Source organism: Heloderma suspectum, chromosome 4 (assembly GCF_057233095.1).
Source record: "Heloderma suspectum isolate Gila_16-S chromosome 4, 16-S_ref, whole genome shotgun sequence".
Taxonomy (NCBI): Eukaryota; Metazoa; Chordata; class Lepidosauria; order Squamata; family Helodermatidae; genus Heloderma; species Heloderma suspectum.
Genome location: NC_139461.1, coordinates 246,717,585 through 246,744,498, shown reverse-complemented (window position 1 = coordinate 246,744,498; position 26,914 = coordinate 246,717,585). Strand labels below are relative to the sequence as shown.

The following is a 26,914-nucleotide window of genomic DNA, read 5'->3' as shown; positions in this document are numbered from 1 at the left end:
CCTATGTGAACTGAGAGCGTGCCCTAAAACACCCCCAGTACGCCTCTGAGGCTGTACATTGCTAAGGAAAATCAGTAATAGTGGGCAAGCTGTCTTTCAAAGAAGTTTGTCTGCCATTAGCTAGTCTTCTCATTGAACCACTCCTGATAAGTTTCTGAAGCAACCCCAGGGTTCCACAAAACACCGTTTGAAAACCACTGCTTTATGCAAGGTTGTTCAAGAGCTTGTGTGATCTGATCCTCAGGCAAACTACTAACATATTTTACCAACAGTGGACCAAAGCTATTTATTTAATGTATTTCCTCCACTTTTTAAGTCAATGTTTTACAAAACAGCTTGAACAATGTAAAATTACACAATAAAATAAATATAGCAAAATAAACAATAAATGAAGATACTCGATGAAAAATATCAATCGGTGATTTGGGGTATGGGGGTGGGCCATTTTCTATGTAAGGTATTCGGCAGCAGCTATATTTCTCTCAGTTTTGCTGACAATAGTTCCAACCATGCATATAAATAAAATCATGTCTCGGGCTGTAACAGCACAAGTCTATACATATTTAAGCAGAAATAAGTCCCATTGAGTTCACTGGGGCTTACTCTCAGATAAGGATTGCAGCCTAAATAGCTAAACAGAGAACAAACAGCCACTTTCATGGCTAAGTGCCTTTTAAAATAGTAATTGAATGTTTCAGTTTTTGCACAGATCTGTCTCCAAATCCAGCACAAGAAAAATGTGTTTTAAGTTGTTTAGGGACTCTTTTGTTAATGTTATTTCTCATTTAACTAGTCAGATATGGTCAAATAATAATTTTGTTTAAAGAATTCATTTGTTAGTAGCAACAAAGAAAAAGAGAGGAATGCTAATTTTAAAAAATATCCAAAAAATCAAACATTTCTTGGCTTTTATTTCAAAACTCCAGGGATAGCCCAAACAATTAAAAAAATAAAATAAAATCCATTTAGTAACTCTGAAAGACAAAAGTCAGTTCTTGAATGCACTTATGGCTATAGTGAGGGCAGGGTGTCTGTTCTTAAATGATGTATGAGTGAAGCGTGACTCCTGCAGGGGAAGGAACAAGGAACCCTCACTCCTGCCTTTGCTATCAGATGACACCATGGTGCCATCTACACAATGGCATTCTTGTCTTTCATGGAGTATTTGATAATGTTTAACATCAGTCAAATAATAGTAAATTGCCTGGTATCCCATCCCTGCATAAAAGTGACTCTGGATACCTTGGTTATTTTTCAAAGGCAGTTCTTTTCCTGCCTTTGTGCAGAGGATCAAAGTGGAAACCAAATTAGTCTAGAACACTGTAAAACATTAAAATTCTGCTCTTGGGAATCCAATCTTTCATTTTAAGGTAAATTTCTGTCCCTCATTTTCACAAAGATAAACTTGTATGTTTGATAACAAACATTTCTGATACAGGAAATAGGAGGTGAACCCCTTAAGGAAAGGATGATGACAAAAAAAGAAGTTTGGCCTGTGGAAGTGTAAAGAGAGGCCTGTCTGATATCAAATATGGCATTCTTTTTATATTCATTCTCTTTCTCTTGACTATTCTTCATATTAGGTGAAAGATGGCACAGTTCCTATGAAGCTGTAGGTGACTTCTTGACATCCTGCTTACCATGACACCCAGCAGAGGGCTGTGAGGAAAAAAGTGGGAATTCCTCCCTTCCCCTTAAAAAGCTACTAATGGCCATGGCTGGGTAAGGATTAAGCAAGGCATGAAGAATCCATACATTTCTCTTCCCCCTAAATGCTTCATCTCTGAAATCCCCCTAAGGCGTGATGTAAATACCCTCATTGAGTAATCCCAGATAGTGCAGGCAATTAAATTGTCCCAAAATTGTTGTATCGTGCTTTTGTTCAGCCACAGTTGTCCTTTTATTGTCTTCCTCCATGTTGATGGAATATGAGCATTACTCAGATTGAAAATAGTCACACTTGCTATACAAATTCCCTCACAGCCAGTCTGTACTGTTGCTCACTTTGCCTCCTTTCCCCAGCTCCCACACGCAACCATTGAAGAAATGTAAATTCTGGAATGTTTACAAGGTTTTGCTGAAAGGAGATGGCTTGTGTTTTGTTTTGCAAGCTTCAAAGTGTTTATTTTTCCTTATGTTCTAGGACTTGCCCGATGTGTTGACATCATGGGGAGTTGCTGTAGCTGCCCATGCAGAGACAGGGTGCCAGACAACCACCCCACCAAATTTAAGGTAACTTCCTGTATTTATCTTCTATAAGTGTTCTGCCACTAGCATTAGTCAGAGTAAATTAAGGCATATGTTTTGCCATTAAAGTAGTTGAGAGCAACCATTTTTATGGAGAAGACTATCGCAATTGCTGCTGTTGTTTTTCTTGAGCTTGGTGTTGCTGCCTCTTATGTTTGGAAATGTCCCTGTCCTGTGTGTGTTTCTGTGGTAGTAGCATCGAAGCTATGTGATTCAGCTTCCAAGTAAGAGAAGAAACTGGGTTGCCTCTTATGGGGTGATTAAAAGCAAAGGGGGTAATGTTGGTTCATAAGAAAAATCCAGCCTGATTCAAAGTTCTGGAGAATGGGAATGCTTGCTCTCTGTTTTGTGATATTTTGGTTGATCTTAATAGAAGTATTGTCCAACTGGATCTTGCAATTTCTCATGAAGTGAGTTGTTCAGTTTTGGTCCACTAGGTCATTGTAGCTATTAGGCAGCTTGTGTGATGTTGGGGAGTGAGTCTTGGGTGAGCTTGCAATGTGGATATCTCCAAAGTACAAATACAGCCATTAGTACTAGTAAATGCATATGCTGGGAGTCCCTTGGGATGTATGTGAAAAACCCCTCTACCAGTATAGAAAGTCATTCCCTGAGGCCTTTCTGTGGACTGGGCTAGCAGCCCCCAAGGTTTATTAAACTGATATATTCTCCTGGCAGTGTAGCCTTCCTTTAAAAGATATCACCCTCATACAAACACAAAAATGATTGTGTCAAGGAGAGATTGCTGGGCCTGTGTACTTTCCTAAACAAACACAACCCAACAGCGTATGATTTTATATAGTGCCTCCTCTTCCTACTAATGTGCTCTTTGGCATAATGCCTGGAGCTCCTGACAGCATTTTTTGGTGTTCCTACAGGTGACAAATGTTGATGATGAGGGCAACGAGCTGGGCTCAGGGATTATGGAGTTGACTCAGAGGGAGCTTGTTTTGCACACGCACAAACGTGATGCTGTTCGGTGGCCATACCTTTGTTTGCGTCGCTATGGCTATGACTCCAACCTCTTCTCCTTTGAGAGTGGGCGTCGCTGCCTGACTGGACAGGGTATGTGAACTTCGCACCAGGGGCAATGTCCCCAAAATTTTCTTGCTGCAGAAGGCTGTGAAGTTAAGATAACAAATGATTTCTCTCCTCATGGCATATAGTAAATCTGGTTCCTGTATAGCAACAATTCTGTCCTACGTTACTGCGTTCAGCTTAATGCTATCTTTAGAACATAAGAAAAGCCCTGCTGGATCAGACCAAAGGCTGGTCTAGTCCAGCATTCTGTCCCCACAGTAGCCAACCAGATGCCCACAAGCAGGACAACAGTGCAACAACACTGTTCCACATACATTCCTCATCAACTAGTATTCAGAGTCATACTTCTAGTAATATATTGCCATAATGACTAGTAGCCATTGATAGCCTTATTCTCCACTTTGGACATCTGTGGCTGCACTAAGACTCATGCATGACATTGGGATCTCTTCTGTGGTAAACTGCGAGATCACTCAGATTTTCCAGTTATACTGTCAGTAGTATGGTAGCGGTTATGATATTACTTTTTGAATTGATCCTATTACAGAAATGGACTGTATGAGATTTTTAAATTCAGCAGATCTGGGATGGATAAAAGTGGGACAGGCAGTTAGTATTAGAGTAACTTGACACCATATCATAAGAACATAAAAACTGCCTTGCTGGATCAGACCAAAGATCCATTTAGCACGTTGTCTCTATCAGTGGCTAGCCAGATGTTCCTGGGAGGCTAGCAAACAAAACATGTTTTGGATAATCATCCCTTGTTTGTGTTTAGCATCTGGTTTTCAGAAACATCGTTCCTTTGAACAAGAGGTTCAGTTTTTAGCTATCATCCTTGATAGCCACTAATGGATATATTTTCCATGCATTTTATTTAATCCATTGTTGAAGCCATGCAAGCCAGTGATCACCACTGCATCCTATAACAGTGAATTTCATAAACTAATTATGTTTTTTCCTGAATCTTCTGGAAATCAGGCCTGGTTCAGATGATCACCTAAAGCATGTTTTAGGTAATCGTGACTGAACTACCGCAAGCTCTCATGCTCCTCTCCCTTTCTCCTTCTTTGTGCATAAAAGGAGGACAGTGAAAGCTTCCATTTTCACTTTATAACAAACCACACGTTCGCATTAATTGTGATCTTTGAAAAGATAGTTTAGATAGTTAACTCAAAATGAGTTAACAAACCAGGATATCAAACTTTCACCTGCCCACAGCGCCACAGTTCATCATGGCATACTAGCTTTCAGAAGAATTGTTATACTAATGGTTAGTTACACTTCCCCCCAACCTGACACATTGAGAGACCTGAACACATTTGTGCCATGCTGCTAGGGCAAGGCAGGATCATAGGTGTCCATGTTACACAACATTGTATGCTCTTTCCAGATGTATGCTACAGCCCACTACCCTCATCAAGTAATGGAAATTAATGGGGAGAGTTTTCCATGTGACGGGACATAATTAACTTTGCTTTTAAATTCCTTCATAGATCCTGAAAACCACAAACAAGGATCTGTTGAGATATGTGTTACTTAAGTGGTTTTGTATTACTTGTGCAAACCAGCTTCCCATTTAACCATGATCTCTTCTTTGCAAAGGAATCATGGTTTGCATTAACTATGATATGCATTAGCGAGGATACAATGTGATATCATGCTTTATATGTGGGGGAAGGGAAGGAAGGAGGTGGGATCATGCAGTGGGATCTGGCTGACTCTCAGTTTGCAAGCCATGATTTGCTCAGTGTCAGCATTGGTCTGTGATAGCAATTTGTGTCTGCATTGCCTGCAACATAGCAATCAATCACAAAGTACACTGGGTCCCTAATGTAGGTAGAAAGATAGGTTTCATATTCAGTGGCCATAGGCCCTGCTATTTTTCAGCTGTCTCTACACAAGTTTACGTGAGTGTTCTTTGACTCATCTATCTTTTCCCTCTTTTCTTTATTTCCCTTGGGACTTTGTTTTTTAAAACTTATCTTACTTGAGTGATCATTCCTTTTATACTGGGGAAGATAAGACAGAAATGGACTGGGGGTGGGTGTGGGTTTTTCTTATTATTATTATTATAATAAACCAAGAACATTTTTCTTCAGAATAGCAGCTGTCGTTGCCATGCTCTTGTCCTCGTTGCTATGGTTTTTTTGTGCGTGTTTGTGCATGCCAGTGTCCAATTGGTTAGCTCAGCATGGTCAGGCAATTGATAGAAATATTTATGGGAGGAGGGGTAGGTGCTGCAGTTGAATAAAATGAGGTACTATCCTTCCCATTCATATACTAGTTTCAGTTTATGTTAGTCAATGAAAAGACTTCCATTATTTGCATGGAATGATCATGCCCCAAAATTTAGCTGGCAAATGAAATGAAAAATGGCCTGTTGTGCTCTTTGTGCCTTATCCCTGCTCTTATGGCTTACTCTTGTTTTGGGTGGGGTTATTAAGCCTTGGTGTGAGCATTTTAAAACATGCACCGTGATTTACCAAGCAATACCAGCAATAACAGCCATGTTAATTTTCTCTCTTCCCCTCTCCTTTCTTCTTCTTTTCCTTTCCTTCTCTGTCTCCAACTTTTTGACTGGGATAAGGGAAGTATGGGTGGATAGGAGTACGGATGGAATTATTGAAAAAATTAGGTTTCAGTTATTTATTTGCTTAAAAACCTTTTTGGAAGGAAGAGACCCAATAACATATGAGTAATAGCAAAATGTATTTCTTCTTGGCCACAGTGGTGCAACAAACAGGTCAGACTACAACCTTCCCTTTTCTGTCTGACTCAGTGGCTGGAAATAGCTATCTGCAGAGGAAATTATGCAAAATTCCAGGGTCTGATAGTTGCTTATTGTTATAACTGGTTATGGTTGGGAACACCATTTTGTGCATTTTTTCCATAGGGGCAAAAAGTCAGTTTGGGGGGCATAGCTAAGCCCCCTCTTGTCCAGTCTGCCCCAAAGTTTGCACATAGATATCTACGTAATTTGCCTACATATTAGGCAGGGTTGGTGCATTACAAAGCTTATTATGGGATGTTATAGGGGGAAAAGGATGAGCTGCCCATGTAGCGCCTCATGGACGGAATTTAGTGCCCTTTGAGATGCAGGTCTGTTGGGAGTTCCTCTAGTGCATAGGCTATGATAGAAAAAAAATTGAGTGTGAAAATGCAAGAAAAAAGAGTAAAAAAGGCATGACCAACTGCCTGTTGTGCAGTGGATGGAAGGCCTCCAAATTTGCCAGGCTGGGAGAGAATGGGCTAACTGGCAGTGAGGTTGAAATTCAGCAAGATCGGTCAAGGACTGGGGAAGATATGAGCTTCCCCACAAAAACCCATTTGTTTGTATCGAGGGAAGTTGGTTGGAGGCTTTGGAAGGTTTGCGCTGAGCTGTGGCATACAGCCGGAGGGGGAGGATTTAAAGGTGCCCTCTGGAGCCCCATGGCAGAGCAGCTTGGTCCAGGTCAGTCAATCAAGATTTAAGGCAGGGAGAAGGAGTTGAAGCAGCTGTGCCCTGCCCCTGCAGAATGGTGGTTGATTTGCATATTTTGTTTACCAAAGTCAGTGTGTTTTAAAAAAGGCTGCAATAGGAAGTGCAGGAGGTGTGGAAGTCAGGGGGCTCATGCTGGGGGCTGGTGCGTGCGGAATGGATGTGGGAGTGGGTTGGGGGGTGGGCTCCAGGCTGGAAGGGTGGTATGGGAGCTTCATGCTTGGGTCTTCAGGGTGGGGTCTAAGGAGGTGATGCCTGTGGAGGGGGGGGGGGGCTCAGGGGTAAGGGATCGGAGGGGGTTTGTCAGGTGTGGGTGTCTGGAAGCCAGTGTCTGGGGTGGGGGATTGGAGGTGAAAGCTCATGTCGGAGGTGAGTGTCTATGGATGGGGGCTCAGGGTGGGGGTGGGGGCTTCAGGTTAGGGGGTGGTGGTTTGGAGAGCAGTTGGGGGAGCTCATGCCTGGGTCTGTGTTGTGAGCACTCAGGGGGGTGATGCTTGGGGGTGGAGCCAGGGGGTCAGAAGCCAGGCACAACCTTCTGCAACAAAACTCCATCAACTGTCACTCCGATACTGGGGTACCTGCCCCATGCTCCTGAGCCCCCACCCCAGACATCACCCTCCTGAGGCCCCACTGTGCAGACTCAGGCATGAGCTCCCAATCAAGAGACCTAGGTACGGAGCCCCCCAAACCGCCCCTCCAACTGCTCCCCCAGCCTTGAGCCCCGGCACAAGCACCCACCCCTGATAACCACCCCTGGCATGAGTCCCGACCCTGAACACCCGTCCCTAGACTGAGCCCCCACCCAGCAGACCCAGGCATGAGCTCCTCCCCAAACCACTGTCCCCAACCTGGAGCCCCCACCTCCAGACCCCCACCCCAGGCACATTGTTTACCACACTGGCAGTTGAATTTCGTCTTGGGCAAACAGCCACATCTGGTCACTATGTCACTTGGTACAAGCAAGCAGATGGGTGCTGGCTAGTATGTAATGACAACCTCTTATCTGTATGCAGGTGACTACCAACACATTTAAAAGATGCATACATTCTGTTTGTGGCTAAGAAATAATAGACTGCTGTTGCATGGTGCTTTGCATGAAGAGGTGATGGAAAGAGCCACCAGGCAGGTTTTAATCAGTATGATAATCTGATGATACTGGAAAACATATTAGTCACAGACAAGGCTTCTGAAAGGTCTTCGGTTGCCAGTGACAGACGTTCTTCTTTGACTACCACTTGTGCCCAATTTCCCTTCTCCCAGACTTTTTAGCTTCTCCAGCTTTCTGAATTGTGCCTGGTATTCCAGGGTGAGCCACAGCAGATGTGTCCTTCTGCCACTTCTGGCGTACTGGTAGTCAGATACTGGAAAGAGCTGGGAAGCTGTGAACTCTTCACAACTTCACTCCTGCCCACCACAGACTTTTTCTGACCAGCACTTGTGCCCAACTTCCCTGCCCCCAGACTTTTAGCCTGCCAGTTTGCATAGCCACTGTACACTCCAGATGACATGTAAAATATAGAAACGGGCTAAATGTGGGGAAATCTTCTCTTACAAATCCAGTGTTGATAAACATAATAGTTTCCACATCCCTTTGTGCTCTTACATCTGTGATGCAATGCTTGTGGGGAGGCAGGAACAAAGCAGGAGGGGAGAACCAAGGACATGTCTTAAAAACATAAGATTGGGAGAGCTGGGAGAAACAGGGAGAGGGACAAGAGGTATAGGCTATAGGGGCTGTTAACCCCTGCTGTGGTGGTGCAGCCTAATGGGGGGCCAAACAGTTATCCCTTGTACTGCTGGTTGCTGGCTTTCTCTGTGTATGCCAACTTCCTCTCTGCTAGCCAGCACTCAGGCTGATACCCCCTTCACTGCTGCAGGACAAGGTAGCTTGATCTTCAGGTACAGAGAAGGCTGCAGAAGCCACCACCCAGAGATGTTTAATCTGAAACAAGGGGCAACTCTGACTTGGCATGCAAGTCAGTCTGAGCTCACAGTCAGTCAGTGCTCACAGGTCTGAGCACTCGGGCTGTTGACTGATAGGTCCCAGAGCCCTGTAGCTCAACAGTGATGTGTGCATTCCAGTGGGCTCCTGCCCTTTGTCACTTGTCACATGTGTGCTGGTCCTTTTGCTCAAGGCACGTAGTGGTTTGAAAGGGGGCCAGCATTATGGTTGAAAAAATGATCTCCCAGCTTTTGTGTGTTCAGTTCAACCATAATTTATTTATTTATTTATTTATTTCATTTCTATACCGCCCAATAGCCGAAGCTCTCTGGGCGGTTCACAAAAACTAAAACCAAACAACACACAATAAAACAATTTAAAATATATAGAACATTAAAACCACAATATAACAATACAACCACAATAAAACCTAGCAGCAGTACAGGAGTTTAAAATACAGATTTAAAACAGCAAAGATAAAAATTTAGAAAGCTAAAATGCCTGGGAAAATAAAAAGGTCTTCACCTGGCGCCGAAAAGAGTACAATGTAGGCTCCAGGCGAACCTCACTAGGGAGCTCATTCCAGAGCCGGGGTGCCACAACAGAAAAAGCCCTCCTCCTAGTAGCCACCCACCTCACTTCCTTTGGCAGGGGCTCACGGAGAAGGGCCGCTGATGATGATCTTAAGGTCCGGGCAGGCACATATGGGAGGAGGCGATCCTTCAGGTAACCTGGCCCCAAGCCGTTAAGGGCTTTGAATGTTAACACCAGCACTTTGAATCGGGCCCGGAAATGGACTGGCAGCCACTGCAGCTGGAAAAGTACTGGCGTAATATGAGCTCGCAGGCCGGTCCCTGTTAACAATCTTGCTGCCCTATTTTGGACCAGCTGAAGTTTCCGGACCATTTTCAAAGGCAGCCCCACGTATAACGCATTGCAGTAATCCAGACGAGAAGTTATCAGAGCATGGATAACTGTAGCTAGGCTATCTCTGTCCAGATAAGGGCGTAGTTGGTATACCAGCCTAAGCTGATAAAAAGTGCTCCGTGCCACTAAGTTCACCTGTGCCTCAAGTGACAGTTCTGGATCCAAGAGCACCCCCAAACTATGAACCTGATCCTTTAGGGGGAGTGCAACCCCCTCCAGAACAGGTTGAATATCACCTAGCCGGGCAGACGAACCACCCACTAACAGTACCTCCGTCTTGTCTGGATTGAGTTTCAGTTTATTAGCCCTCATCCAGTCCATTACCATGCCCAGGCACTGGTTCAGAACAGCCACTGCCTCACCTGGTTTTGATGAGAAAGAGAGGTAGAGCTGGGTGTCATCCGCATATTGATGGCACCTCAGCCCACACCTCCGGATAACCTCCCCCAGCGGTTTCATGTAGATGTTAAACAGCATGGGGGATAGAATAGAGCCCTGTGGAACCCCATGGCACAATTGCCATGGCACAGAGCAATAATCCCCCAGGACCACCTTCTGGAATCGGCCATCCAAGTAGGAGCGGAACCACTGTAGTGCAGTGCCTCCAACTCCCAACCCAGACAACCTATTCAGAAGGATACCATGGTCGATGGTATCGAAAGCCGCTGAGAGGTCCAGGAGAATCAACAGGGTCGCACTCCCCCTGTCCCTCTCCCGGCAGAGGTCATCCCACAGGGCGACCAAGGCAGTTTCCGTTCCAAAACCAGGCCTGAAGCCCGATTGAAATGGACCTAGATAATCCGTTTCATTCAAGAGTGCCTGGAGCTGTCCTACAACCACCCGCTCAAGCACCTTGCCCAGGAAGGGGATGTTGGCCACTGGCCTATAATTGTTAACATCCTCTGGGTCCAGGTTAGGCTTTTTCAGGAGTGGTCTAATTACTGCCTCTTTTAAAGCGGCAGGCACCACTCCCTCTCTCAAGGAGGAATTTACAACCTCCTGGACCCAGCCGGACAACCCCTCCTTGTTTGATTTAATAAGCCATGAAGGGCAAGGATCAAGCACACAAGTGGTCGATCGGACTTGGCCAAGCACCTTGTCCGCATCCTCAGGCCTCAGTAACTGAAACTCATCCAATAAAACTGGACCAGACGGTGCTCTGAACGCCTCTACCAATGGAACTGCATTAATCGTGGTGTCCAATTCATGACGAATCTGAGCGACTTTATCCTCAAAGTGCCGCGCAAACTCGTCACAGCGTGCTACCGAGGGTTCCACCGTCTCTCTCCCTGGCCCAGAATGTAACAGGCCGCGAACCACTCGGAAAAGCTCCGCCGGGCGACACTGAGAAGATGCAATGCTGGTGGAAAAGAACTGCCTCTTTGCCACCCTCACCGCCACAGAGTAGGCTCGATAGTGGGCTCTTACCTGTGTTCGGTCAGACTCAGCACAAGTTTTCCTCCACCTGCGTTCTAGCCGTCTCCCCTCTTGCTTCATTGCCCTCAGCTCAGGTGTATACCAAGGAGCTGGCCGGGCTCTGCTCAGAGGGAGAGGGCGCTTGGGTGCGATCGTGTCAACCGCCCGAGTCATCTCTGCATTCCACAGAGCGACCTGGGCTTCGACAGGAGCACCAGCCATACCAGCAGGAAAACCCCCCAGAGCCCTCTGGAATCCATCGGAATCCATTAATCTCCGGGGGCGGACCATTTTAATAGGTCCCCCACCCTTGCAGAGGGGAAAGGCCGCCAGAAGTCTAAACCTCAGCAGGAAGTGATCTGACCATGACAAAGGGACAGATGTCAATTCCTCTACTTTCAGATCACCATCCTCCTGCCCAGTCGAGAAAACCAGATCAAGCATGTGTCCTTTTATATGCGTTGGGCCGATGACATGTTGGGACAGCCCCATGGTCGTCATGGCGGCCATGAAGTCCTGAGCCGCCCCGGATACAGCGGCCTCGGCATGGAAGTTGAGATCCCCCAGGCCCATCATCCTGGGGGTCCTCAACACCAAGTCCGAGACCACCTCCGTCAGCTCAGGCAGGGAGTCTGATGGGCAGTGGGGTGGGCGGTACACCAACAGAATCCCTAATCTGTCCCGGGTACCCAACACAAGGTACAGACACTCAAGATCTGCACTCGAATGAGCAGGAAGCCTGGAGAGGGAGATTGAATTCCTATAGACCACGGCAACCCCCCCTCCCCGACCCTCAAGTTGGTGTTGGTGCTGCACTGAGTACCCAGGAGGGCACAGCTGGGGGAGAGTGACCCCTCCCAGTTCCCCCACCCAGGTCTCAGTAATACATGCCAGGTCAGCCCCCTCATCCACAATCAAATCATGGATGAGGGAGGTCTTATTTTGGGCCGACCTGGCATTCAGCAGCAGCACCACCAGACCCGAGGGCAGACTGGTAAGGCTGCCAGGAACCATCAGGTTGGGGGAAGAACCAGAAGAGGGGACAGCTGTAAGGTGTCTAGCTCCTCTTCTCCTCAGCTGGCCTGTTAATCCCCCAACGCCATACCTCCCCCTGCCCGTGACCACAGTTATGGTGGCACCTCCCCCACCCCCTGAGTTGTCCAATAGTCCTCCCAGGCACATATTAAAATATTAAGATATAAAATATACAATAGTTTAAAAGAATATAAAAAAGATAAAAGAGAACAGCAGCTAAGAAGGAGCAGATAGTCCACGTTTGCCCCTTCCCCTGGTCTTTAAAGCTGCTGCCCTCTGCTGCTGCTGCTATTTGCTGCTGGTGTTGTGGCTGCTGGTGTCTCTGGAGAGGCAGGTGGGTAGATCTTGCGACTCCAAGTGCGACGCTAAGTGCGCACTTAGCGTCGCACTTGGCGCGATGCCGAGGCGCTGCCTCTGGCAGCCCCGCCTTAAGTACCTGTGGGCGGGGGCAGAAGCAGGCTCAGGCTCAGGATCACCCGGTGCAGCTGCTGGCTGGTCCTCCTTCCCCAGGCTCCTTCCCGAGCAGCCTCTGGCAGCCCCGCCTTAAGTACCTGTGGGCGGGGGCAGAAGCAGGCTCAGGCTCAGGATCACCCGGTGCAGCTGCTGGCTGGTCCTCCTTCCCCAGGCTCCTTCCCGAGCAGCCTCTGGCAGCCCCGCCTTAAGTACCTGTGGGCAGGGGCAGAAGCAGGCTCAGGCTCAGGATCACCCGGTGCAGCTGCTGGCTGGTCCTCCTTCCCCAGGCTCCTTCCCGAGCAGCCTCTGGCAGCCCCGCCTTAAGTACCTGTGGGCGGGGGCAGAAGCAGGCTCAGGCTCAGGATCACCCGGTGCAGCTGCTGGCTGGTCCTCCTTCCCCAGGCTCCTTCCCCTGGGATTCATAATTCACGAACCATCGTAGGTTTTGCCACTGATAGTCCTAAATGGCCTGGGTCTAGGTATACCTGAGGGAGCACCATTTTGCCTGCCCTGCCTGCAAATGTTGTACTTACATCATTTCAGGAGGCCCTAGTAACATGCAGAAGTTAGATTAGTGTTGCCAAGGAGCAGGACTTTTCCAATGCCTCTGGAGCTCCGTTCCCAAGGAAGCCTGTCTGGCCCTCTTGCTCTTAGCCTTTAGGTAGTGGAAACACATCTGTTTTTAAAAGTCTTCGGTTAACCTGATTATTTTTTATGCTACTGGTATTATTGTTGCTTACTATCTTAGTATTTTAATTGATTTAGGGGCATTGTGCTATAAGCGACCTTGAAGACCAAAGGCAGGATATAAAGCGGGTGGGCAACTTGTGGCCCTACAGCTGTTGTGGCCCTACAGCTGTTTTGGCCTACAGCTTCCATGATCACTCACCATTGGCTATGTTGGCTAGGGCTGATGGAAGTTGTAGGACAAAACACCTGGAGGCCACAAGTTGCCCAACCCTGGTATAAAGTAAGTGAATAAGTAATAGATACATAGATCTCATAAGACTAGATGCCTTCTCAACCCAGGCATTTATGTTTTGATTTGAATTTAATCTGTTTGCTATAAACCTGACCCTGTCTGTTTGGTTCATATGAATTTTTATTCATATTAAATCAATATTTTTCAGGACCCTGCTCAACTCTTAGATTTGACATATGTTGCTGTGAGTCTGACAAGTTAATTATGCTGCATTGTATAAATATTTTCTGAGTATCGAATGTATATTTCTTGCTTTAGAGATTGTATTGGCAATAACCCACTCTTTTGGTATTTGTCTAGGAATTTTTGCATTCAAGTGCTCAAGAGCAGAGGAGATTTTTAACCTGCTGCAGGACCTGATGCAGTGTAACAGTATCAATGTGGTGGAGGAGCCTGTTGTCATCACAAGGAACAGCCATGCTGCTGAACTGGAACTGCCTCGGACACCCCAGACACCCAATAGTAAGGTCCTCCAAAAACTTGGCAGAAAGAAGGGTGGGGACATGTGCTTGCCATCTGCTGTAGAGCACTTGTTTGGGGGCTCAACCACAGTTTTTTCCAGGAGAAACTGGCATATCTTGTGGGGCCAAATCAGCTTTTTGAATCCTTCCAGACAGGTTGTGCTGGAGGCCTAATATTGTCCCTGCCACTTGAAAAATTCCAAGGGGATTTGGCACAGTTTAAAGGTCAATGTTAAGTTGAAACTCAGCCTTTGCATTGTAGAATGCACAGCTGAGGCCAGGAGGCCCATCTGTATTTCCAGCAGATGGAAATTTCCACAAGGTCCTAGTCCTTGTGTTGTACTGTGATATCACAGCACTATGCAAGAGATTCACTGCCTTGTGTCAGGTTCTTTTGGTTTACTTTCCGTAAGCTAGGGCTGCTTATAGGGTCCCCTGCAGGCCATTAACCTTGCCTATATAATTCATCCCCAAGTTAGCTGCTTAATCCCCTCACTCTCCCCCCCGCAACACCCCCCCTCAATTCTACATGTGTCCCATGTGGTATGCTTACTGTAAAGCCACAAGTTTTGTGCTGACTTGATACCTTGTTTCCAAGGCAACCATTTAAAACAGCAGATATCTGATATATTTTAGACTCTAGTGTAACTTCAATTGGCATTGTAGAAAGCATACATGAGAATCAATAGGGTCTTAATGTCTGTCTCGGTTACAATATCTCTTGTTTTGTTTTGTGTTTATATTTGACTTAGGCAGTTTGACATTTAGTCATGGGCAGTCATCAGGCCTGGTTTATAAGCTACATCCTGTCCCCTTACAGTGGAGACTTTCATCAGTATATCTAGCTCCACTAGCTTACTGGCAGAGAAGTCATGTTTTCTTTGCAAATGTATATGTAGTCTTGTGTAAAGCCTGTTTGAGGGCTCTGCTAATCATGTTCATCTTCTAATGCTGATCTCATCTTTCTCTAGGTTTAGGGTATACAGTGCCAGGTTTCCCCAATGGGTTCCACAGCTTCCCTGCAGAGGCCCCATCTTGCTCTGCAGCCCGACATGCCTCCATGAGTAGCTTAAGGCATTCTTCAGTTGGTGAGGACTCCACACATGCCCTCATTATCCCTGATGAGCAAGTAAGTACTCATTACAGTGTACACAGTATGTAGCCTGATGTGCTAGTTTATACTACTGTAAGGAAATAGGCTCATGTTCCATTTCACTTATACTGCTCTGTGTCCTGGCAATTATTTTTCCAAAGAAGTTGATGTGCAAGGAGAGGTAACATTCACCCCTAATGATGGGAAATCTGCAGTATCCACATTTCCTCCATTAGGGGTTCAATATTGCATCTGAGAGCAGCCTACATTCCCTTTTTGCATGTATGCATGAGGCTTTCATACTTCTCTGTGGTGTTATGTTTCTTTCCAGCTTTGCTGGAAGGTTATAAATCATCCTGTCTATGCAAGCCCTTTATGTATGTACAGACACTTTTAATCCTGTGATTCACAATGTACCGTGCAGGGTGGAGGAAAATAGGGAGATAAATAGAAATTAAACACTTTTTAATATTTAGAATTTTAATTAGTATTTTCTGGGTGATGAGAATGAAATTGAATAACCTTTTATCCATCCTGCTGCTTAGAAACTGTATTTAATCTTTGTCGATATCTATTTTATTTATTTATTTGAAATATTTGTAGACCACAAGGGGGCTTCCAACATAAATACCCAATTTTATACTAAATTTAAAAAAACCCATAATACTAAAAATAATAACACCCAGCAGTAACAGTAACATAAAAGACATCTAGCCCACTAAGAACACTAAAGTCCAACACATAAAACCACATCATATATCCTGCAACCCAATAAAATTGTTTTAGCAGAAGACAATGGAAAACAAATTAGTTTTTAGGGATTTTTAAAGGCTTGCGGTGATGGGGCCTGATGTACCTCAGTTGGCATAGCATTCCACAAATGTGGGACTTCTGCTGAAAATGCCCCCTTGCTCATTCCCACCAACCTAAGTGTTCTAACAGGTGGGCATGTAAGTAGGGCTTCAGATGCAGATCTCAAACAGCAGGTAGGCTGATACAGGTGAAGGTGGTCCTTCAGGTAACTAGGTTTCAAATTGTTTAAAGCTTTAAAGGTCAATACCAGCACCTTAAATTAGGCCTGGAAATGCACCAGCAACCTGTACAGCTGGCACAATATAGGTGTTACATGCTCCAATTGTCTAGCGCGTGCACAAACACACACACAGAGTACTTGGGGAGCTGAATTTTTCACCGTTTGCAGTTTCTGAACCATCTTTAAAGGCAGCCCCATATAGAGCGTATTTAAGTAGTTCAGCCTGGGTGTCACTAATGCATGGATAACTGAGGCAAGGTCTGTTATCCCTAGATTATGTTGCAGTTGGCATACCAACCTAAACTCCAGTTAGTGCTGAGTCCAGGAGAATGTGCAAACTGCAAATGTAGTCCTTTCTATGAGTAAACTAATTTACACCATGATCCTATGCACGTTTACTCAGAAGTAAGTCTCACTGTGTTCAGTGGGCTTACACGGTAGTGTGTTTAGGATTGCAGCCTTACTCTTTTATCAAGTGAATCTTTACTTTGGGAGATACAATCATCTTAAGTGCAGCACAAGGTAAGTTGCCTCAGAAATGACCCATGCCACCTTATGCTTACTTCATCTATCAAACCTACTGTTGCAAGGACCTCTTCTTTCTTCTGTCCAGCTGTATGATGCCCAGGTGATATTGTGGTCCTTCAGCCTCCCCTCATGAATATCTTTCTTTGCAGTTTTTGTTCCCCTCCTCATCACCCTCTAATCTTTCTTCTCTCCTTGCAGTCCCACACCTATGTGAACACAGCCAGTGGTGAGGAGGAGATGAGAGGCCACCACTGTATGCACTCCTTGCCTGAGGTCCATCCTCCTGTTTCCCATCCCAACCATAGCTGCTCCCTGGAGGACCGTAATCCCCAGGTTTACCTACAGCCAGGAGAGGTGAAGTTTGTGTTGGGCCCTGCCCCTGGCTACAGGCACCTGATGAAATGTGATGGCTTTTGCCGGCCCCATTGGGAGTGTGCAGGCCATATCTGCACCCCTAACAACAACAACAATGAGTGTAAAGACAAGTGTCTCACCCCCAAGTGTGTCTATGAGAACATCAATGGCCTGCTGCCGCCGCGAGCTACCTTGCTTCGTCGGGGCAGTGGGCGCTTAAAAATTGCCCGTGAGGATCTGAATCCCCCTAGCTGCTCTCATCGCCGGACCACCCTACTGCACTATGAGAACCTGCCCTCACTGCCCCCTGTGTGGGAGTGCCAGCCACTGAGACGAGACCAGGATGAGGAGGACTCTGGTGATGCAATGACGCCTTCCCCCAATGGTTATCCTGAGCTTGAGGAAGATGACCCATTGAGAAACTACATGAACTCAGAAAGTGCTGCACTGCATGGGGGCCTGCGCAGGGGGGGTTGCTCACAACAGCACCGCAGTTGTACACCCAGCATCTTCAATTTCGACTTCCACCAGCCCTGTTTGGAGCAGCCAAGGCAGCTCAACTATATCCAGGTGGAACTGGAGGATGACCCTCACAAAGGGCGCCAAAGCACACCAGTCCCCCGTGCCCCACGTTCTTCTGCACACCCAGCCCGCAGGACGGATTCCTATGCGGTCATTGACCTTAAAAAGACAGCAGCCATGTCCAGCTTGCAGAGGGCACTGCCTAGGGATGATGGGACTTCCAGGAAAACACGGCATAACAGCACTGACCTGCCTCTGTAAGAGGAATGCCCAATCGAAGCACCGCATTGTGGCTTTTGTTCCTGCTCTTCAACTAATCATGTTGCGTAACTGTCATCTTCCATTGTGCCCCGTGTTTCTCAGTGTGACTCACTGGGATAGTGCCATCAAGCTAACTTGAGAAATGTAGCCTATCTGTGCCTCTTCCCAATCCCCATTTATCCTGCCATGTAATTTTTGAAGCCTTGCCAAGTGTCTGAAAACTTGACTTGCTTGATACTGGGGTGGGGTGGTAACATTGATGCTACCTGTTCTTCTCTCCCCTGCCCCTTTATATAGGAATCATGTCTGAAAATCGTTCCTTCCCATTTTCATGGGATCCTCATGAGGGCCCTACTAGTAGAATGTGTAAAGGAAGGAGCAAAAGAATGACCAAAAATCTAATGGTACAGATTGAGCTCGAGCGCTAGGGAGCACTCTGTTTATCCCTTTTTATTTTTTGAAGGTATGCAAAAAAATATTTTTTAAAAATTGTGTTAATTTATTTTAATTATTTTTCAGGGGTTTTCCCCACTATTTATTTATTTATTTATTTATTTTTATATGTCAGGGTTATGTGCCAAGCAAATGTAAAGTATAACTGCTTTCTTGTTCATTCTTTCTGTGAAAGTGCTGGGGGCGGGGGCAGGGGGTGAGAGCGACAGTGTTGGATCACATCCAGTTGATTTGACAGTGGCTATTGAAGGCAAAACAGAGGCAGTAGGAAGAAAGGAGATGCAGTCTGGCAGGCTAGCAGGAGTCCTTTGCGGTAGTTTGGAAATGAACACCAGAACGGTCCTAGCCCCATATAACCACAGATGCAGGCAAACCCAATCTTCTAGTTCAAGTTCCTGTTTGATTGTGTGCGTGCCTCATTATACACCTCTCTCCATCCTCACAGCAAGAAAGAACCATGGAACAATATATTGCCAATCCCTAACAAAGCCCCTGATGGACCTTTCAGCAGCTGCTTTCCTAGTAGTCTGGTAGAGTCTTTCTGAGAAGTCAACCTTTTTATAGTCTGAGCTAGGAAGAGATGCTGATACAGGTGCGACTCACTGTCTGCTGGTGTCATTTGGAGTTTCTGTCTCTCCACTTTGCCTCCACTATGCTCCTTTAAATATGTTGGTGGATTCCAGCCCATCATTTCTGAATAATCAGCTTGTTGACAAAATAGAGCATTTTGCATAACCTTATTGACAAGCACAGCTTTGTTTAACTGTGGCTGCCAGAGCCGCTTTAGACTAACAATAACCCTACAATAGGGAATGTGCACATGGCATCTTTTTTTTCCACTGCTCCTGTTTTGCCCCAGAGGCAGCCCTTCCAAGAATAATTGTAACTGCCTTGCAGATAAATATTAAGCCTGTCCTGAGAAGTGTTTGGCTTTGTGGATTTTGTCTCACTGAAGCCACTAGAAAAATTCATCATCTGTTCCTAATCCCCAAGCCTTTGCAGGATTGGGAATTAGGAATTCTCCTTGTTGTAAATTGTGATTTCCTCGCCCTCCTTCCTAAGACATGCCTTGCTGACAAAGTCTATGCCTTGCTGACAGTGCATAGGTTGTAAACGTACTGCTGTCTGGTTAAGGTCATGGGGGGGTTGTCACCTGAGTTATGCTTCCAATTTTTTCCTTTGTCTTATTGTTTATTTGTTGCTTTCCAATTTCAAATACATTTAATGCTTTTCCTTATGGCGTTATTTTTATTTGAAGACTCAAAGTTTAGATGTTGATTTATTTTAGATTTCTAATTCAGCCTATCTTGAGGACTCCAGATGGGTAGTGGTACTTGACACAACAAATTCAATGAAGCCAACAATATAAAATACATATGATGGTGTCTTATTTACTGTACTCCATGCCTGCCTAATCCCCAACCATTAAAAGCCCACCCAAACAAGAAGGTATTATAGAGTTTCTGGAAACTGCTCAAACCTGAGTTGGATTGTTTCGAGGGTAGTTTCTCTTAAACTTTGCATTGCAGACCACTATCCCGATTTGTTTGCTCTTTGTGAATCACCATATCTTCATATTCAGGGTGAAAGGCTGTAGCTCAGTGGTAGAGCAGTTGCTTGACATGCAAAATGCCCTAGGTTCAATCCCCAGCAAATTCAGGTAGGGCTGAGAAAGACTCCTGTCTGAAACCCTAGAGAGCTACTGCCAGTCAGTGTAGACAATACTGAGTCAGATGGGCAGAAGGTTTGACTTAATATAAGGCAGCTTCCTGTGTATCTATATTTACAGCTTCCATGTTAAGGCTGCTTGAAAGGCTGCTAAACTACAGCTCCATTATTGCATTCCACTGCTGCTTTCCAACCCAAAGAGAAGGGAAAGGGGAAGAATGGTTAGGTTGTGAGTTGATATTGCTAGGGTTTTTTCCATTGTGTTCTTGTGGACCACAGTTTAAGAATCACAGCTGTAAGTGGAAGCGAGCACCACAGTTATGGTGTGGCCACCAAGAACACCATATGCTGTACCCTTGTTGCATGGATGGTATAGCCAAGGAAGTGCTTGGATTCATCTTAAAGAGCACAATGAAATGTAGAGATGGATATGGTAAATTTAAGGGTCCAGATATTTCTTTATGCTGAAGGAGTAAATAATGTGAAGATTCATTGCAAAAAACAAAAACCTTTGGTGCAGTTTGTTTTTAAGGGGAAGGGCTAGCAGTCAATAACCTTTCTCCTTATATTATTTTATGCCATCACATTACTGAGTATGGTATGAGAAAGTGGGCAAACCACCAGTGTGAGATGAGTGATTGTTTATACTTGCTGTTCAAGCTTAGGGCCCTTGTAAAATGTCTGAGCCCAAATGGTCAGTACATTTCTAGTTTTAATCAGTCACTTTGGGCTATAAACTTAATTTAGCTCTTCTGTGTGCCACAAATATTGTAGAAGCTGATTAACAGATGTTACAGAAAGGTGGCCTTCCATGGTCATTAGAACTTCTTTGTAATGTTTTCTCTTGTTATATGGCATTAATCAAAGCCTTTTAAAAATAATGGAAAAATTCCCCATCTTCTATTTACTTTTCATTGATTCAATGCAAATATATTATTTGCCTCCATCAAGCCATTGTGAGCTAGATTCAATGCCTATGATTTTTTCCAGTGTTATAAATGGCACTGGCAGCAGATTTTAGTGTATGAATTCTCATGCTGTTGCTCACTATGGAGCATTAACTGTAGGGTTGCTTATAACTTGGTAGTGGGCAACCTGACACAAATCCAGAGTAGTGAATGAAGTTTGTTGTTCAGTCGTTAACTCGTGTCCGACTCTTCGTGACCCCATGGACCACAGCACGCCAGGCCCTCCTGTCCTCCGCTCTCTCCCGGAGTGTGCTCAGGTCCATTGTGAATAAAGTTCTTGGATAGCATTTAACCACAGCTCAGTATTGATAACTAGCCAAGCTGTCTGCAGCAAACCTATTGGACTGATTTATACATTCAGTTAACACAGAGAATAAATTACTATTACTTCTTCAGATCTAATGGAACTTTGACAAAATAACATTCCTTAGGAAGGAATGATCATGGAATAATGCCTGGTCAAAACGAATGGCTACTAGATAAGTATAGAAAAGGGAGACGGTGTGAACAACAAGGAGCTTTCCTTGGTTTCTGTCTTGGATTATGGTTACTCTGAGGGATTTGCTAAAGAATAATTGATGGTGGAGAAGGTTCTAAGAAGTTACCTTTTGATTTTAGATCTCTTACAGGCAATGGCCTGTAATATCCAGTACTGTCCCACAATCATGAGAGCTTTTGAAATCTCTTACTCTCTAGATACACCATTCTTACAACTAGATTTCCTGCTGCATGTCGTAGACACAGATATTCAAAGTATGTATGGCCCTGACTTTTAATGCTAGGACACCTGATTGCCTCTGGTATGGTTAAAGTAGGTTCAGAGGTTAGTATTCACCTGTCCTGTGGAAACTATAATGGAACAGGTGGAGTTTGCTGCCACCTAATGTTTCTTTTCAGAAATGTATGTCCATTATGGTTAACTCTTCTCAATAGTTTCTCTTATTACTATTATTTTTGGGTTCACCTATAGGTGCTGTTTGCACAGCCACTGGCCCCATATGAATGAAGAATGTGGTGTTTCTGTCAAAGCTTTTTGACCAGGGGATGTAAGGTTGCCACTCCCCCCTCATTCCCTGCCCATCAGAGGTTTTGTCAATAGGTGCGTGACAAGCAGAAATTCAACAGGGGCAGCTTCCCCCTATTATGGGAATGCAGTGATGGGGAAAGCTATGCATGTGGATTATCTCCCTCTCTTAGAACTATTAAAGGTGCAGGAGCACCTAAAAGAAAGAAAAAAACTGACAACTCAAAAGAGATGATACAATTGATCTTTAGTCCAGTAGTAATTCTCCCAGCTCCAGCTGTGCTCTTTCTATTCTTCCACCTCAGCATAGAGATGTTTATGAAAACCTGTAGTGATCTATTTAATATAAAATAGGACAAAAGAAGTCTGAGGAGTCAGTGCTTCAGTTCAGCCCTCCGTCACCTTCCACTAACTTCCAAAGCATTTGATTCTTGTAATCCTCATTGTTTCTAATTTATGAGAAGAAAATGGTTTCCTTGTTTTGTAAACTCTGTGTTGGCCTTCAGACAGTGGGTTGCCTTTTATCTTTTGATTTGCACATTTTGCCTTGCTTTTGAACAACCGTTTTAGAATTGTGGTTCAGGGGTGTGAGTGGAAATTACTTTTTCTCTCATTTGCTACATGCGCCACATTAGCCTTAATAATAACAAAACAAGCAAAACAGAAAGTTCTGTGGCCTTTTGGGCAATCTCTGTAAACCTCATGAGCTTAAAGGGTCCTGCTGAGCATGATGCTGCCCCATATCTGGATACAAGGTGCTTGGCATCCTAAATGGAAATGTATTTGCTTTTAAAGCCCCATCTGGTGCTATCAAAAGGACAGTTTAGTTAAATAAGATGATTCTGCTGCTTAACCAAGGCAATGTTATTTTCCAGACTAATTAAGATTGTCATGTCGCCCTCCCCCCAACAGAAACCCCATGCTCTTAACAACATGGTGGCAGGCAAAAATTAATCCAGTACAGTTTTTCTTGGTGTAGCTATGCAGTGATGTGGAAAGCTGCATTTATTTATTGCCTGTCAGCTGCTAAATAAACTCTTGGGGGATGGGTGTGTCTGTGTAAAATGGCAACCTTAGATTAGACCCATGGCTTTATTAGTTCTGTGCTGTCATCCCTGTTAGTCTGTGCTGTTTGGCTTTTAGCATAGTTTGCATCCAAGGGAGCTTCCCACCTTGATATTTTTCAAACTTTTCTTAGGCTTTCAGTGTCCATACATCTTAAAGTGTTTACCCCTCTTGGGAAGTAAGTCAACATTTAGATTTCCTCTTGCACAGACTGTCAGATGAATCTGTTTATGGCTACACTGTACACAGCAGTCCTCATAAGGCTGGAGCAGGAACTGCAAACTCAAGGAGTTCATTAATGGTTGTACCTATTCACTTTACAAAGACATGATGAAGATTAACTGGTGTTTACAAGGGGTTTGAGTGATATAAGTGCCAAGAGTCATTACTATTGAAGTTACTTTGCACATTGAATGTAATCCTTGATTGGTTGTTATTTTGTTTTACATCCAGTGTGAAAGGGCTGTTTATATAAGTCTAATTCCCAATATACTCTCTATTGCACCACAGTAGGTACATCTGTACTTCTTCGTTGGGGAGTAATTTTGTCATTCATTGAAGAAGGGGTAATGCGTGTAATTCACTTGTGTTTATACATTTTCTTAATACTTCCCCCTCCGTTTTTCTTGGGTTTCATGTGAGGTTTTTACCCTTTTTGGCATTCCTAGATTGCATAAAAGTAGGGCAATGCTGCCTTTTAAACAGCTGTGTCAGCGATGCAACATGCCATTTTCTCTCACTCCAATGGTGGGAAAATCTGTATCTGCTATTTTCACTTTTATGTAAGTATTAAAGGCACAGGAGCTCTGTCCCATAGGAAGTGTGGCTACATAATCACTGTGTCCTCTTCAGGAAATTTCAACTCTGGATTTCATGAAATATTCAAAATCCCTACAATTACCCCTTTTGGAGAATGGCCCTGTTTAGGGGAAGAAATCAAAGTAATTAAGCTCCAGAAGTTATTAGACTGGAGCCTGAGAAGTGTGAGCCAGTGACTAAATGAATATGTTTATGTGGGGGGAGAATCTGATTACAAAAAGGAGATCCTATTTTCTCTGTACATGATTCATATTGAAAAGCCCAGCTGTAGCTAAGGAGATCTCAAGCTCTTACCACGTGCAGTTTTCTTCATAGTTACTTGTACTGATGTCTTTGATGCTGACTATGTCTAACATGGCAGGAACACAGAGGCACTTGGGAATGCCCAGCTGCTCTGGCCATAAAAGTTGCTCTGTGATTTTTCTTCAGTGGTTCCTGCTATGTATCTTTGTTCATTTCCTCTTTGTATCTCATCCGAGTATAGCCTTCAAAGCGAAGAGCATTAGCAGTGCCATGTGATTGAGGAGCGCTTGTGTCTTATTTTAATGTGCACTAAGAATGTATCCAAAATAAATTAAATCTGATGATTACCTTTTGGAAGGTGTGGCTTGCTTTTGATTTGTGAACAAGAGCTGACTAATTAACCAAGACAATCTTGACTGACAATCTCCCTTTTAATTTGCAGTCATGAACTTTCTACAAGACTCCTCTTTATGATCTCTGTCTTTAGATTCGCAAAACCTTTTCCAGATCTTACAGTGGAGATCTGTGTGAAATTTTATTTTTTATTTTATTTATTTATAATATTTATATACCGCTCCTCATCAGAGGATTTCGGAGCGGTGAACAACATAAGAATAAAACAGTGGTTAAAAGAGTTTAAAAAGTTAAAACATTTTTAAAAAGACAAATCCCAATGAAGTGGAATTCAACAACCCACGGCTGGTCATGCAAGGAAGGCCTCTTGAAAGAACAATGTCTTCAGGAGGCGCTAGAAAGAACACAATGTTGGCTCCTGCCTGAACTCTAAAGGCAGGGAATTCTATAGGAAGGGGGCCACCACACTGAAGGCTCTTCTCCTGGAGGACTCCAACCAGGCCATAGGTCCATGTGGAACCACCAGGAGCATGCCCTCTGATGACCTCAGTGACCGGGCAGGTTGGTAGGGAAGGAGGCGCTCTCTCAGGTATCCTGGTCCCAAGTTGTTTAGGGCGTTGTACACTAGTACTACTACCTTAAATCTGGCCCGGTAGTGAATAGGCTACCAGTGAATAGTGAGCCAATGCAGTTCGCTCAGCAAAGGAGTTACACGCTGAAAAGGGGCAGCTCCTGACAACAGCTGAGCTGCTGCATTCTGCACTAGCTCCAGCTTCCAGACCAGCCTCAAGGGCAGCCCCACATAGAGTGCATTGCAGTAATCCAGTCTTGAGGTTACTAATGCCTGTACCACCGTGGTCAAGCTATCCCTGTCCAGGAGAGGCCGTAGCTGGCGAACCAGCCAAAGCTGGTAAAAGGCACTCTGAGCTGCCGCGACCACTTGGGCTTCCAGCGACAATGATGGATCTAGGAGTACCGCATACTACGGACCTGATCTTTCAGTCTTGAAATCTATTCTTGCATGGAGCTTGGCTGTATTAATAGAACCGCCCAGAGAGCTTGGGCTATTGGGCGGTATAGAAATAAATATAATAGAAAGGTAATTTTAGTTTTTATTACAATGGGAGTATGTGATGATTAGTAAGATCCCAAATATTCTTGCAGCCAAGGACCGAAATTCTAATGAAAGTGGTCATTTCCCATCAGGAAAGGTGGAAAAATGGAGCCAGGACCTAGATTGCCTTAGGCTATTAGTGGTTGGCACCATAGCTTGGGCATTTTCCCTATTAGCAGTTCCTGAGCCATGCTGTCCTGAACATAGTTCAAATCAAGAATGAGACTCGTAATTTGAGAGCACACATTTATTTTTACCCTGTCATTCTTTGTGGAGGTCAAATTCTCTGCCACTCAGGGCATGATGCCCCAACCTTGGTGTTTAAGGTATGTTGTGACACTCATTCATCCCTTGCCTATCTAATTGCCTTTAATGACTCATGCCAGAATCCTCTATGGCTAAGCACATTCACCAAAAGGTTGTCTTGTGTTGCCCTATACCCTAACATGGGGTTCTGACAAACAATGTATGGTGCTGCTGTTGACAACAGGACTGATAATTGTTGCCTTCCCAAATTCATGGTGGATTTCTACAGTCATATCAGGGTAGAGAACCATATGGAACTTGGTTGAACCACCATAAACTGGAAACTAGAAAAAGTTTTATGGAGCTGGTTCTTTGGAATCCCTATTTGTCAGGGCTTAATCCAACCTAGATAATGCAATATAAGAGTCTGGTGTGGCTTAAACTATTGGGTTTCGAAGTGGAAATCGCAGGTTCAAATCTCTGCTCAATCATGAAAGTTACCAGGTCGGTGGCCTTGGGTAAGACACCATCTCTCAAGCTAACTTACATCACAGAGCTGAAGAGGTAAAACATTCCACTGAACTTTGATGAAGAGCAAAGCACAAGTTTAAGAAATAGCTTTTAGTTCCAACATAAAGTGGTACAGAGAAGTTGGAAGTCATTGCCGTTTTTTTGCTTATTGGCTTGAAAAAAATCCTAGCACTGTATAAACGTGAGCCAAGAAGGTCTTAGCAAATGAATGCGATGCCTTCTGAGACAGCCTGGATCTTTTTTGTCAGTAACAGACCACAAGGTGAAATCTTTCTGTCTGTGTCAGTGTGCCTTTAGAACTCCTTCATAGGTGTAAGTGTGAATCAAGAAGGCTTCTGACTAGCACCTGACTTAGCACTTGTTAGCTGATTTCCTCTCCTCCCCTTGTCAAGATTTAGGCCTGTTTCAGGGACTGTCTAGTATCCATACATTCTATTCAAATGTATGTATTAGAACACCCTTCTCTAACCTGGCGCCCTCCAGATGTGTTGGGCTACAATTCCGACAATCCCCAATGGTCCTGCTGATTGGGGATGATGGAAGCAGGGTGGGTGGGTGGTGCCAGGCTGGGGAAGGCTATTATGCTGTGAATTGCAGCAAGATGCCCACTATGTTCTGCGGTCTTCCTCATGACTCAGTTTCTTGCATGGGGG

General features: G+C 44.7%; 2 protein-coding genes across 2 annotated transcripts in view; both read left to right on the top strand.

Moving 5' to 3' along the window:
• Positions 1-1,657, top strand: part of LOC146348446 (uncharacterized) — a 12,344-nt gene extending 10,687 nt beyond the window's left edge. The window contains exon 4 of the mRNA XM_084851668.1: positions 1,584-1,657. Coding sequence (XP_084707794.1) covers positions 1,584-1,616 — 33 coding nt within the window. The 3' untranslated portion in view covers positions 1,617-1,657. The remainder of the gene's footprint in view (positions 1-1,583) is intronic.
• FRS3 (fibroblast growth factor receptor substrate 3) lies at positions 1,637-26,914 on the top strand. The gene is made up of 6 exons (XM_084853145.1): positions 1,637-1,722; positions 2,144-2,232; positions 3,126-3,312; positions 13,825-13,986; positions 14,957-15,114; positions 16,838-26,914. Exons 2-6 carry the CDS (start codon positions 2,167-2,169, stop codon positions 17,774-17,776), a joined length of 1,512 nt encoding a protein of 503 aa, XP_084709271.1. The 5' UTR covers positions 1,637-1,722; positions 2,144-2,166; the 3' UTR covers positions 17,777-26,914.

Bases quoted from the DNA above. Each gene is read 5' to 3' on its own strand.
- FRS3 (XM_084853145.1), top strand. From the start codon at position 2,167: ATGGGGAGTTGCTGTAGCTGCCCATGCAGAGACAGGGTGCCAGACAAC. The intron at 2,233-3,125 runs GTAACTTCCTGT...GTGTTCCTACAG, and splicing joins ACCACCCCACCAAATTTAAG to GTGACAAATGTTGATGATGA. The intron at 13,987-14,956 runs GTAAGGTCCTCC...ATCTTTCTCTAG, and splicing joins GACACCCCAGACACCCAATA to GTTTAGGGTATACAGTGCCA.